The 15014-nt window shown below is 40.2% G+C and overlaps 1 protein-coding gene and 1 pseudogene across 3 annotated transcripts in view; one reads left to right on the forward strand and one right to left on the reverse strand.

Annotated features, from left to right (window-relative positions):
• The window catches only part of DAW1 (dynein assembly factor with WD repeats 1), a 52225-nt gene extending 39266 nt beyond the window's left edge, over window positions 1–12959 (reverse strand). For all 3 annotated transcript variants that reach the window (XR_009215701.1, XM_058446851.1, XM_032753306.2), the window contains exon 1: window positions 12831–12959. Coding sequence is in view for 2 of the 3 variants with exons in the window: in XM_058446851.1 (XP_058302834.1) it covers window positions 12831–12870 (40 nt within the window). In the remaining variant the exon portion in view is untranslated. The remainder of the gene's footprint in view (window positions 1–12830) is intronic.
• LOC116810068 (teratocarcinoma-derived growth factor 1-like) lies at window positions 12896–14500 on the forward strand (annotated as a pseudogene).
• Window positions 14501–15014: the final 514 nt, after the last annotated feature.

The following is a 15014-nucleotide window of genomic DNA, read 5'->3' on the forward strand; positions in this document are numbered from 1 at the left end:
ACATATGCCAAATCTAAGCAGATTTCGCCAAATCAGAAGGTTTAGATAGGATCAAGGATCCCCGTAATAATCAAAATGTCTAGGATACAATTTTTTAAAAATCACCTATTATACCAAGGACAATCAACAAACACCAATACCAAGATGAATCAGAGGTTGGAATCATCTGACAAAGACTTTAAAGAAGATATTATAAAAATCCTTCAGTAATCATTTACAATTTCACTTGAAACAAATGAAAAAATGGAAAATCCCAGAAAATATTTATTAAACCAAATGAGGATTATAGAACTGAAAAATATGATAATGAAAATAAAAAACTTGCTAAGTGAGTTCAAAAGCAGAGATGACAGAGAATAGAATCTGTGAACTTGAAGATGGATCCATAGAATATATTCCATCTGAACAGCCCAGGGCTAATAAAACCTGGACAGAGCCTCCTAACCACCTTACTCTACTGCCTCTGTCTGTCGATATAAACCAGTACGTCTCAAAAAATTGGCTTCAGGATCACCTTACACTCTTAAAAATTATTTAGGACACCAAAGAGTTTTTGGTTTTTTTCCATATTAAAAACTAAAATTGAGAAATTTTTAAAATATTTATTAAGTTGTTTTAAAACAACAATAATTCATAGCATGTTATTTTTATAAAGTTTTTGTAAAAATAACTATATTTTCATGCCCCTAAAAAGGGTAAGAAGAGTAGCACTGTTTCATACTTTCGCAAATCTCTAATATCTGGCTTAAGACACTGGATTCTCATGTCTGCTTCTGCATTCAAGCTGTTGCTAAATGTTTTAGACAAAGTATAAGAAAAGAATGTAGTCAGACACTGATATGTAGTTGAAAAATGAAGGAGTATTATAATTGCCTTTTTATATCATTGTTTGTATCATTGTTTATATCATTTTTTGATATATTTAAATTCAACAAATTAAAATTCAACAAATTTTGATATTATATTAAAATTCAACAAATGGTAACTTCTTAAAATTAGTTGCAATATAGAATCTGAAACCATATTAGTAACTTTTCCATATACTTGCATTAAACCTCGTTGGTCTATTTCATACTTTCGATGGATCTTTTATTCATGCATGATCCATGCATAATCATGCACTGGACATTTGAAAAATACTGATCTACTAAGTTATGCATATCTTGTAACTGTTGACATATTTCATCACACAATATCAGAAAATAACATTTACCACTTTCACTACCAATTTTTATCATAAGAAAACTCTTACTGTTGGTAAGCTGTCAAGATTATGATGGTAAACAAAAGTTTTCTGAACTTATACTTTTTGCTTGAAAGCTAAAATATATCACTAGCAAGAAATGCTGACATTTTTGCTTGAAAGTTGTGGGCTCACATTCTTCATTTTCCAGAAAATGTCTGCCAAAATGTCTGAGTCTGAAAACCGTGTTGTTTCTCAGTCACCCTTTCAAGTAAAAATGCTTTTCCATGAAAAAAAAGTTGGCTCATCTCATAATTCAAGCAACCACCTATATTTTCCTTAAGACAACTGTATTAGTTTGTTTTTATATTGCTATAAAGAACTGCCCGAGACTGGGTAATTTATAAAAGAAAGAGGTTTAATTGACTCACAGTTCCTCATGGCTGGGGAGGCCTCAGGAAACTTACAATCATGGTGGAAGGAAAAGAGGAAGCAAGGCACCTTCTTCACAAGGCGGCAGGAAGAGAATGAATGCAGGAGGAACTACCAGTCATAAAACCATCAGATCTGGTGAGAACTCACTCACTATCATGAGAACAGCATGGGGGAACCGCCTTCTGATTCAATTACCTCCACCTGATCTCTCCCTAGACATGTGGGGATTGTGGGGATTATGGGGATTATGGGAATTACAATTCACGATGAGATTTGGGTGAGGACACAAAGCCTAACCATATCAACAACTATCAGACTTCACTGTAGGGCAGAAGTGCTTGCTTAGTACTTCCTATTTCCTCACCTGGAATACTCAAAATACATGCACTCCTATGTTAATATTTTGCTACATTAATAATTTTTACTGCTTCATCAAGGAAATCTTCAAGCAAAACTAGGTTGTACTGTGGGGATTTTTTTGTTTTTCTCCTATTGTGAGTGTGTGTCAGTGAAGAATAAATACAGTGACCACTATTAGAGTTTGGCGTCACTGCCTTGATTTGTAGTAAGACACCAGCACTTTCACCTTCCATTGCTTCTGCACCATTAGTGACGATGTCAGCACAGTGTAGAAAAGGAAGTAGCATCTTATTGTTATTATGAAAAATAAGTTTGACCTTGAGACCCTGCTGAAAGTGTTCAAGTGTTCCCAGGAGTCCTCTACAGTTTGAGAATCACTGCTATAGACCATAGTTTGATATAACAGATATAATTCTAGCAGTATTTCAGACCAAGGGAAAATAGGATATGTTGCCGAAACACTCTATTTACTTTTCAAAAGCACTGAGCCATTGAGAAAGAATGTGGCAGAGGCCAAGTGCAGTGGCTCACGCCTGTAATCCCACCACTTTGGGAGGCCGAGGCAGGTGGATCACTTGAGGTCAGGAGTTTGAGATCAGCCTGGCTAACATGCTGAAACACCGTCTCTAATAAAAATACAGAAATTAGCTGGCATGATGGCAGGCACCTGTAATCCAAGTTACTTGGGAGGCTGAGGAAGGAGAATCGCTTGAACCCAGGAGGCAGAGGTTCCAGTGAGACAAGATTGCACCACTGCACTCCAGCCTGGGTGACAGAGTGAAACTCCATCTCAAAAAAAAAAAGAATGTGGCAGAGTTGAAAAGTGTATACTTGGCATCAGATAGATCCTCAACTCCTTACTTATGTCACGATCTAGCAAATGTCAATTTTCTCATCTATGAACCTATAAGTTTGCTGGTTGAGATTAAATAAGACGTATATGAAACACCTGGCATAAAGTCTCAATGAACAGTGCTTATTTTCTAGCTATTAATCAAATGCTACCTTGTGGCATATGCTACATGGTCACCTTGTATTACTTAAATTGCATTTATGCCTTCTCTTTCCAGTGAGATTGTAACATCTTTGAAGAAGGAAACATATCCATGTTATATCTTCCCTATATTCCCAAAAAGACCCTTCTCAGGGCAAGTCATGATTTAAGCACAGCAGGCCTGTGATTTGTGTTCAGGTTCAAGTACGAGCAACACATGCAGATCCCTCTCGGGATTCCATTTCTCTATCAACAGTGCCTGCCCTTATCTAGTGTCTTCATGATCTTTCAAAATGTTCTAGCAGTGCTTGTTGAATACATGAACTAACTGGTAGATGATGGGAAGACTGTCCTCAAATTGCTTAATGCATTGGACATTCTCTGTCCTTACAGCATGTGGCCTTTCAGAAATAATCAACACTATAAACAATATGTCCTCCTTCCTCAAATATACCTTCTTTAGGCTTTTTATCAAATCTTTCTCTTTTTTCCAATCACTTTGTTATTTTTTGTTCTCCTTTGTCCTCTTTTGTCTGACCTTTAAACACTAAGCATCTTTAAACTTCAGGTCTACAGATTCTTCTCTTCTCACCTTACATTAAATTCATCAGTATCATGACTTTAATTACCATCAACATGCTAACTATTAATTGCAGATCTCCAGTCTATATCTCCTCTGAGTTCCAGATACATAGATGTCTCCCTATCACCTCAAAGAGTTCAGGATCTTCTCCTTCAACACTGCTTCTCCTCTGGAGTTTCTTCCTCAGTGTCGGACATCACTACCTACTCAGCTGCACAGCTATGATCTCTCAGAAGGAATTTTTCTCAACCCTGTCTTGCTGCACAGATGTGCTGAAACCTAAACAGGTAATCCAAGCAGCTGTTGTGTAATGAACTGCAAGATTTTAGAACAGAAAAGTAATTAAAAATGCTTTTAGTGACTCAAGAAACTGCCCAGAACGCTACAACACAGCAAGCAAATGCTAGTTAGAGGATAGTTTGGCATAATTTTGTTTTGTTTTTTTCCCCCCAAGAAGTAGTTCTTTTGTACTAAAGACCTGAAATCAAACTCTAGTATCAAAAGCAAACTTAAAAAGAAAAAAAGAAAGATTCTGTGGAGAGCCAACCAGTACTTATTTCCCTAGGGTAAAAAACAAACAAACAAACAAACAAAACTTCGTGTCACATTAAACTTTTCAGCAAAATATGGACATTACATACAGCATTGTTAAAATATTTTTAAACCTAACCGTATGACACATGTTATAAAAAAGATTTAAGGTGCTTACAAAAGATAAATAGAATATGAAAAGCTAAGACTAGAAGAAGATAAGAAAGAGATACTGTATCCATTGAAGATACAGTTAATGGCAAGATCACATTTATAATTGCAAAGAAAATTACTGAATATCTAAATATAGAATTAACAAGAAATGTGCAAACCCTAAATGTACTATTGAATATAAAAGAAAATTGTGATAAATGAGGAGACACATTTCTGGATGAGAAAACCCAATGCTATAAAGATGTCAAATTTATGAAGTTAATGTAATTATGATTTTGCTTTTTGAAATGTGAAAATTTACTCTACCAGATATTACAATGAACTATAAAACAATAAAGTGTGGTTTTGATACAAAATTAGATCAGTATAATAAAATCATCTATGCATCAAAATTTAAAAATAAGGTGAAGGTAATATTTCAAGTTAATAGAGAAAGAATGTATTGTTCAATAAATGATGTAATAATATTTCAAATTAATAGAGAAAGAATGTATTGTTCAATAAATGATGTAATAATCAGTTGGATTTTTTGAAAAGTTAATAAAAGAGATTTCTGCCACATACAATGTATGAAAATATTCCAGGTTGATTACAAATTTTAATATTAAAAATAAAATATAAAATATTCTAGATAATATAATGTATTTGTCTCTCAGTGTCTATAATCACCTTTGTCAGTACATGAAATACAATAGCTATAAAAGAAAAAATTGACAAATTTGTCTAAAATAAATTATAAACCTCTGTACAATAAAAGATACCACAAAGTTAAAGGCAAATAATAATCAGCAAAGAAGTTTCAACCATAAACACAAAGCTTTAAAAACTTAATATAAAGAACTCCAAAAATGATTTTTAAAAAGAAAATTGGACAAAAGTCAGGAGTGGTCAGGTTATAAAGACAGACAATGATCAATAAACAAACCAAAACAAAAAGTCCCTAACTTCATTATTAAGAAAAAATACAAAACAAAATAGATGTAAGTTGTACCCATCAAATTAGCAAAGATTACAAAGACTGATAATATTCCACATCAGCAGCTTGAAGACACAGGCACTGTCACGTGTCAAGTGGCTCCTTTCAAGGCATGATCGCATCTTCAGGAGGGTGAGGCTCATCTTAGCTATTCCTTGATGTGTTTTTCATTATTCAGCTATACATAAATATTTTATAAAAGTAAGAGAAGCCAGGCATGGTGGCTCATGCCTGTAATTCCAGCACTTTGGGAGGCCGAATTGGGCAGATCACTTGAGGCCAGGAGTTCAAGACCAGCCTGGCCAACATGGTGAAACCCTGTCTCTACTAAAAATAGAAAAAATTAGCCAGGTGTGGTGGCATGCCTGTAATCCCAGCTACTTGGGAAGCTAAGGCACGAGAATCATTTGAACTCAGGAGGCAGACGTTGCAATGAGCTGAGATTGTGCCATTGCACTCCAGCCTGGGTGAAAAAAAAAAAAATTAAATTTAAAAAGTATGAGAAAAATAAGAAAATAGAAAAAATGACAGGGATCGACATATTTTGTTTTTCACTTTGTTAGAGACAGAGTCTTGCTCTGTTACGCAGGCTGCAGTGCAGTTGTACAATCATCACTCACTGTAGTCTCGAACTCCTGGGGACCCATGCCATTCTCCTGCCTCATTTTCTTGAGTGGCTAGGACTATAGGCCCATGCCGCTATGCCCAGCTAATTGTTTAATTTTTTGTAGAAACAAGATCTCACTATGTTTCTCAGGCTGGTCTTCAACTCTTGCGCTCAAACCGTCCTCCTGCCTCAGCTTCTCAAAGTGCTGGGATTAAAGGCAGGCACCACCATGCCCAGTTGATCAACAGTATTAGAATATAAACCCTTGAAGGTCCCTACAAAGCTATTTGAAAATTCAAGAAAGATACATATTTTAAACATACAAAGTCTGAATCAATGCAAGGTGTCATTATCATCAAGGGAGTGTTTCTTTCTGTACTATAATTTTAGATTTTTTTGCATTATATATAAGGGTATTTACTATGTGCTATTTATTATTGAGGAAATAAATGCTTGAGTAAATAAATGATGTACACAATGAATAAGCAATATAATAATAATCTGTAACTCAGAGAAAGGTTGGAAAGAATTAGCACTTGGCAGCCCACAGAGTATGATCTAATACCCTAAGGAAATGCATTTTTAACATTTTAGCAAATAAGTGAACAAAAGTCTGCTTTCTTTATTCACTACTTGTTTGTAATAAAGTAAAAAGTTCAAAGTCTTTAAGCTGACTACTAAAAATTCGTTGGGATGCTGTACAAATGGATCTGGAAAATAAAGTACAAAACTGAAACATGTACATTTGACGGCTTCGCTGTGACAAAACCTCTAGGCCAGGGGTCCCCCCACCCCACTGGGCCCTGGACTGGTACCAGTCTGTGGCCTGTTAGGACCTGGGCCACAGTGCAGGAGGTGAGCGGCGGGCGAGTGAGCATTACCGCCTGAGCTCATTCATCTTCCTGTCAGATCAGCAGCAGCATTAGATTCCCATAGCAGCAGGAACCCTATGGTGAACTGTGCATACAAGGGATCTAGGCTGCACACTCTTTATGCGAATCTAACTAATGCCTGATGATCTCAGGTGGAACAGTTTCATCCCAAAACCATTCCCCTGGTCTGTGGAAAAATTGTCTTCACGAAACCAGTCCCTGGTGCCAAAAAGATTGTGGAACATTGATCTAGGCAATGTGTTCATCCCTCTCATGATGACTGAGCTCCAATATGAGCAAAAGGCTGTAATATGAGCCATGAAGAATAAAAACAGAAAACAAAGAGTCCAGGAGCAGTGGCTCACGCCTATAATCCCAGCACTTTCGTAAGCCAAGGCAGGTGCATCACTTGAGGTCAGGAGTTTGAGACCAGCCTGACCAACGTGGTAAAACCACATATCTACTAAAAATACTAAAATTAGTTGGGTGTGATGGCACATGCCTGTAACTTCAGCTACTTGGGAGACAGAGGCAGAGGTTGCAGTAAGCCAAGATTGTGCCACTGTACTCCAGCCTGGCTGACAGAGCAAAACTATGTCTCAAAAATAAAAATAAATAAACAAAGATGCTGCCAGAAATACATGCTTTTCTTCAGTGACGGTTTCCCATAGTATCTTAATAATCTTGATTTTCCCTTGATTGTGCATCTCAATAAATATAATTCCCAAAACACTTAGGTAAGAAGCCTCTATGCCTCAAATTCTTCAATATATTAAAAGGGCATGCTTCAAATGATATTAATATTCTTTACTTAGATTATATATTCAATCAACAGAAACCTTTAAAATGCTCAGAATGTTAACTAGTTTAGTTAATGTTGACTTAATTCCTTCTCCTGGTCTAAGAACTATGGACTTCACACAATAAATGAAATACAAAAATTGTCATAACTGAGTTAGCTGAAAAGCACATAGTCAACACCCACTCTTCCCAAAGCAAAGAGCTTATGAATTAATAAATGTGACCAAGATGAAAAGGAATGTCCCATGTTTGGTTAGCCATGTTACTGACATGTACATTTAGCCTTTGGGAATGTAGGTAGGGAGAGGGATAATTCAGTAGATAGCAGCAAGACAATGCCCCTGACCTATATGTTATTCAAAAGAAAGTGGGAGGGCAAAAATTAGAGGATTAGGAGGCAAAACAAAATTGTTCTATATGCAGAAGGGATAAAGGTAGCACGGGAATGATTCAGTGGAATAATTTTTTCCTATCTGATAATGCTATTATTGAAACACCCACCTGCTATTCAGTAGTATCTTGGAAACTTGCATATGATTTGGATCACCAAAGATTGGAATTCAGAAATTAAATGTCAAGCATGCTAAGTAATATGACCTCATTATAAGATAAGCATTCAGGCAATAGTCGCAAACATGAGTCAAGAGAATTACGTGAGCCTAAGATCACTACAAGAATCCTAGGCTTGGCTGGGCGCGGTGACTCACGCCTGTAATCCCAGCACTTTGGGAGGCCAAGGTGGGCGAATCACGAGGTCAGGAGATCAAGACCATCCTGGCTAACACGGTGAAACCCCGTCTCTACTAAAAATACAAAAAAAAAAAAAAAAAAAAAATTAGCCAGGCATAGTGGCGGGCGCCCGTAGTCTCAGCTACTCCAGAGGCTGAGGCAGGAGAATGGCGTGAACCTAGGAGGCAGAGCTTGCAGTGAGCCAAGATCACGCCACTGCACTACAGCCTGGGTGACAGAGCGAGACTCCATCTCAAAAAAAAAAAAGAATCCTAGGCTTTTAGAGCTGAAGTAGATCAAAGATCACTTATCTGGCCCTTTCACATTTCAGGAAGAGTTTGAGGCATTCTGCTTAACACACATCATCTCATTAAACTCACTTATTCAACAAAAACACTAACGTCATTTTATGCACCAGGCTCTCCTCTGGGTGCTAGAGATAAGGAGTAAACAAAATAGACAAAGTTTCTACCTTCATCAATCTTTTACTCTCGTGGGGAAGAATAAGCAAATAAATGAGTAAAATAATGATGAGTTGGATTAAGATAGCCCCAAGGAGAAAAGACAAACCAGGGAAAGGGGCTGTGAAATATCATAGGAAGAAGATAGAAATGCTCAGAAAGGAGGCATCTAAGTCTTCACTTTACACAATTTTGAGGAAAGACTTTAAAAATACGGGGCACTAGCGATACAAATGTCCATGGGTAGATTATTCGAGGCAGAAAGAACAGCAACTGCAGACCCCGGATGGGGACACCTCTGCCCCATCCAAGGAACACCAAGGAGAGGAGTGTTGCTGGAGGGAAAAGTCGAAAGTGGTGAGGTCAGGGAAGCAACAGGGGGTGAGATTATGCAGGGGCTTGGGGATCATGGCCCTTTTACTTTAAACGAGCTGAGAAGTCATTGGAGGGCTGGAGCAGAAGAGTGACATGGGGATATTCATGTTCTAACAGAGCCACCCCATTGCCATATAGACTGAAGAGGGGCAAGGGTGGAAGGAAGCTTTCAAGCTAAAAAGAATGGTAGTGGTCAGGTAGCACAAATTGTTGGATTCTGCATATATTTTGGAGGCAGGACTAGCAGGATTTGTTAGTGGATGTGGAGATGAGAGAGAGGAGACAAGGAAGAGTCCAAAATCTTGGGCATGAGTAAGTGGAGAAATGGAGCTGCAATTTGCTGAGATGGGGAAGACCATGGGAGACCCCCATATGAGATGTACGGTGGACATTCAAATGAATGTGTTGGGTGGGCAGTTAGGTACTCAGAACTATGTGGGATGGTTTTGTTTGTTTGTTTGTTTGTTTTGAGACAATCTCGCTCTGGCACCCAGGCTGGAGTGCATTGGCATGATCTCAGCTCACTGCAACCTCCACCTCCCAGATTCAAGTGATTCTCCTGCCTCAGCCTCCAGAGTAGCTGAGATTACAGACCCGCACCACCACACCTGGCTAATTGTTTTGTATTTTTAGTAGAGACGGGGTTTCACCACGTTGGGCAGGCTGGTCTCGAACTCCTGACCTCAGGTGATCCACCCGCCTCAGCCTCCCAAAGTGCTGGGATTACAGACGTGAGCCACTGCGCCCAGCTTCAGGATAGTTTTTAAGCCTTGAGAACGGATGACCTTGCGTGGTATATGAGCGTAGATAGAAAGGAGAAGTCCAAGGTTGGGGCTCTGGGACACTCCAACATTAAATAATCAAAAAGAAGAAGAGGAACCAACAAGATGGACACAGAAGAAGTGACAGTGAGACAGGAAGGAAAATAGAATATGTGTCCTGGAAGCCAAAGAAAAGCAGAGTGGTCGAATGCTGCTGTCAGGTCAAGGCAGGCAAGGACGGTGGCTTGGCCAGTGGATTAGCAATGTGAATGTCATTGGAGATCTTAAAGTGGGCAGTTTCAGGGTGAAAACATGATAGGAAGGGAGGACAGCACTTGGGGAGAATATTCTTCCAAAATGCTTTCTTTACTCTGAAGAGAAAGAATCAAATAAGATAAGCAGCTGGAAGGGTCTAGTAGACCTGTGAAGTGGTGCTGTTGTCACCATGTACCCATGCTTTGATAGAATAATACAAACTGCCCAAGTTTTTTTATTACCGTATATGGTGAGAATCAGTTATTCTGAACCCAGAGCCCATATTCTTAACCTACACTCCACAACAAAGGGATGAAAGCAAGTGCTTCATTTATTGGTACACCTATGGGAACCAGCACAGGCCTATGGGCAAAAAGAGACAAAAGAAAATTATGGAATACTTAAAGGAAACAGACTATTAGTCTTAATTTTAAATTTTCTATATACTATATACCTATGCCTAATTTAAATTTCGTAGATACTCTCAGCCTGGTGCAGTGGCTCACACCTGTAATCCCAGCACTTTGGGAGGCCAAGACAGGTGGATCACTTGGGGTCAGGAATTCAAGACCAGCCTGGCCAGCATGGTGAAACCCTGTCTCTACTAAAAATACAAAAATTAGCTGGGCTTGGTAGTGCACACCTGTTATTCCAGCTACCTGGGAGGCTGAGGGATGAGAATCATTTGAATCCAAGAGGTGGAGTTGGATTGCGCCACTGCACTCCAACCTGGGTGACAGAGCAAGACTCTGTCTCAAAAATTATATTAATTAATTACATAAAATAAATTTCTGTAGATACTCTCTGTATATAGCTTTCTCACATTATTTTAACTGGAATTCTATGAGGGAGAAAATGAGTGTCTTTTCTACAAATGTCAACTTCCCATTGGAGAAAGTAGCTGTCCAGGATCGGTCTTCCAGGGAGGCAGAAGCAGCATCCCTTAAGAATTTCAGTGTTTATTCTCCGTAATTTCTATACCTGACCTCTCATCAAACACATCCATTTATCCATACATTCATTCAACAAACATTCCTGATCTTCTGTGTCACCAAATCTCTTCTAGAAGCTGAGGACGCTACAATGATCAAAAAACACTAAGATCTTAGTTCTCACGAAGTTTACATTAAATGGGAAAGAGGCAGACATTTGAAACAAAACAAGTAGAGTTTTGGATGATGACAAATATAATTTTTAAGCACTTTATGGCATACAGTAAAATCAGCGCAGGCTACTTTGAATAGGTGGGAAAGTCTCTTCAGGTGGTTGACATTGATTGAAACTGAATGAAGAAAAGGAAGCAGCTTTTCCTAGCTCTAGGGAAAGCTGGGTCCAAAAAACGAACGAGTGAAAGGCCCTCTCTTAAGTCTTAGAAGAACAAGCTAAAGAAGTCAGAAGTATAGTGAGGGTAGACAAGTGAAGTTTTAGAAGTCAACAGCGCAGGATGAGCCAAATCCCACAGGGTGCGGATTGTATTCTAAGCATGATAGGAAGCTATTAGACATCTTGAATTCAGATCCCACTGGCTCCTAGTGGTAGATGGATTTTGGGAGATGAGGGTAAAAACCAGGAATCCAGTTAAAAAGCCACTGGAGTGGCCCAGCCAAAGGGAATGGTGGCTGGAATGGAGGCTTGGACTAGGTTGGCAGCTGGAAGGGATGTTAGACCAAGAAATCTGTGTTACGGAAAGAGGGATAATCTGATGGATTCACAGAATATTTTGGACTTAGAGCTGGCAGAATGATAAAGGAATGCCGGGGGGTGGGGGTGCAGGGGAGGCAGTGAATGATCACAGGAGAGAAACAAAAAGTGACCACCTAGGTTTCTGGCAAAAAACAGGCTGGGTGATGATGCCTTCTACTGGCAGGGCACAGTCTGAGAAAGCAGCAGGATTGGGATGGGACTGGAAAAAAGAAATCATGAGATCTCTGTGCGATACCTCATCGGAGGTGTTGACCAAGCAGTTGGATGTGTTGCGGGGAAAAGAGAGATATTCAACCTTAAATTCAACTCCCACCCCTCATAAAGCTATTCTAAACAAAACCGGTCCAAAGTATCTTACCCTCCTTTGAAATCTTTATGACACTTCCTATCCAAACTTCATTGGGCAAGTGTATTTGGTTATCTTTTGCCTTGTGGCGTGTTTTGCAGATGTTTCTGATGTTTCTTTTTTTTTTTTTTTTTTTTGCAGATGTTTCTAATTCAGAAGATGAGTTTTGAATTAGAACCCAAGAATCTCACTCCTATTTCTGTCCCTAGCAAGCTGGGTGATCAATGGGTGTCACCTATTCTTTAAAGGTGACCATGTCCTCACCTAACATTAGAGTTAGACAAGGATTAGGTATTTAATGTATTGCTTATGTTACTAAGTAATAGTTAAGTAATTTATTTCATAATTACTTCACTCATTGAAATCAAGGACTATGAACTTCTTTAAAGGTCCATAGCACAGAGCACAAAGCGTGTAGGCAGTAGGCACTCAATAAATGCAGACGGACTGATATGCACGGTCAAGCTAAACTCTTTAAATTACTAAAAGAGTAATTGTTAATGCTTTAAGGAAGAGTCCAGGAGCTGAAGGAATGAGGGGCACAGGTTGGGAAGTGCCGGACTTCCTGTCCCACCTGGGGACCCGCCGCCCCTCAGTCCCCGCGCCCTCCTCCGCCCCAAACCCTCCCAGTCTGGGAGCCCAGGGTCCCACGTGGGGATGACTGGGCCGGGGCTGGCGCGTACCTGGCGGGTAATACCGGAGCAGGAGGCTCTTGAGCTTCATTTTCTTGCTCTCCTATCCCCGGCCCATGGGCTTCGTAGCCATAGAAACGGCTAAACAGCTGCGGGACGCGGGTGCGCATGCGCAGGTTGCACCGAGCGGTCCTGGGGCGCAGAGCCGGGAGGTCTGGCTCCGCGGGCGGCTGGTGGTGACTTGGAGTTCCGGCGCGCGGGGGGCGAGTGTTCTGGAGGTGTTTAGAGTGAACGAGGTGAGGGCACCTCGTGTCCTCACTAAGGGCGACCTCAGAGGAGCTAGGCATGGCCGGGAACCGACGGCCTAGGCCATCGCCTGGGCTGCATGCACTTTTTTAGCACACTGGGTTTCCCAAAAGGAAGGGTGGGAGGAAAAGCCCGCTGCTGGTTAACCACTCCAGGGCCCCAGCCCGTGCCCTGTCCTTGTCCTCCCAAAAGAAAAATGACCTCGACTTAGTATCCTGCATTTCTTGGCTCTGTGCCATACATTGCACTAAACGGTGTATGCACACATACTCATACAATCCTAACAAGGTGTGAGTTACGCACCACTTCTTAAGGATGAAGTAACTGAGAATTAGAGAAAGTGGAGAACTACCAGAGGTCGCAGCCTGAATGGATAGTGGAGGCAGGAATGGAAGGCAGGTGCGTCGGAACCTACACCAGAAAGCCTACACCTGTGCTCTCAACCTGTGCTTAAAACTCTCCAGGCCTTCATGCGGCCTGTCCTATTTCTTGCCAGCATCGTTGTTTGCCTGCCGCGTTTCCATCAGAAAGCCTGCGGAGAGAAAGAGTCAGCCAGCCAGCTTGTCCATTTCCTTTAAGGAATTTGGCCTCAATTGGAATTGCGCAAACTTCAGTAATTCCTGTGTTATCTGCACAACTATAAGCCATATCTCTCCTTACCTCTTCCAGAGATCCATACCTAATTTTCTTTAAGTTCTTAAAACGCCTCTAGATTGACTCGCTTATTTTACTTCACTTTGTAAAATGTAATTTTAAGAATTACCTTTACTTTTACAGTTACTGGATGTTTACTGAAAATTATATGAAATTTAATTCCATATGTGAAGTTTTTATTTCTAAATTTAAAATTATATGAAATTTTCAGTAAACAGCCAGTAACTGTAAAAGTAAAGGCAATTTTTTAAAGGCGTTGAATTGCTTGTTAAGGGCTGGGCCATCAGGAACTTGTGTGTCCATCTCAGGGAGACGGAGACCTGGCCTTCAGAGATGACAGCATTCAGCCCCAGGAGGAGCCTGCAATTCGTCCTCGGTCTTCCCAGCTTGTGCCCCCCAATGGGGATACAGGACAGTAAGGAGCTAAACAGAACCTGCTGCCTGAATGGGGAAACCTGCAGGCTGGGGTCCTTTTGTGCCTGCCTCCCCTCCTTCTATGGACGGAACTGTGAGCACGACGTACGCAAAGAGAACCGTGGGTCTGTGCCCCATGACACCCGGCTGCTCAAGAAGTGTTCTTCCATATGTAAATGCTGGCACGGCCAGCTCCGCTGCTTTCCTCAGGCATTTCTACCTGGCTGTGATGGCCTTGTGATGGATGAGCACCTCATGACTCCCAGGACTCCAGAACTACCACCGTCTGCATGCATCACTTTTATATGCTAGCTGGCATCTGCCTTTCTATACGAAGTTACTATTAATTGACATTGACCTATTTCCAGAAATACAATTTTAGATATCATGCAAATTTCATGACCAGTAAAGGCTGCTGCTACAATATCCTAACTGAAAGATGATCATTTGTTAGTTGCCTTAAAATAATGAATACATTTCCAAAATGGTCTCTAACATTTCCTTATAGTACCAACTACTTCTTAGCTCTTTGCCCTACCCTCCCCACAAAAACTACTTCTTTTTTCAAAAGAAAGTCAGCCATGTCTCCATTGTCCCTAAGTTCAGTATTTCTTGATACATGTAATTCTACCAAGGTCTTCTTAAAATGTTCTTTTAAACAATGGAATTATATCTTCAGATTATTAAAGACTAATCCTAATGTGGACCTTAGGATACAGTTTTGAGTAGAGTTGATAAAAATCAATTAAAATCGTCTCTTTAAAAGGAAAGAAAGCCTCTTTAAGGGGAGGAATCAGAGGGCTGAAGGAATGGAAGTCATCTGCATGTATGCAGGGAGACTGGGTGGGAAAGAGGAAGCAA

The sequence above is a fragment of the Hylobates moloch genome, unplaced genomic scaffold, assembly GCF_009828535.3.
Source record: "Hylobates moloch isolate HMO894 unplaced genomic scaffold, HMol_V3 SCAFFOLD_1, whole genome shotgun sequence".
Lineage (NCBI taxonomy): Eukaryota > Metazoa > Chordata > Mammalia > Primates > Hylobatidae > Hylobates > Hylobates moloch.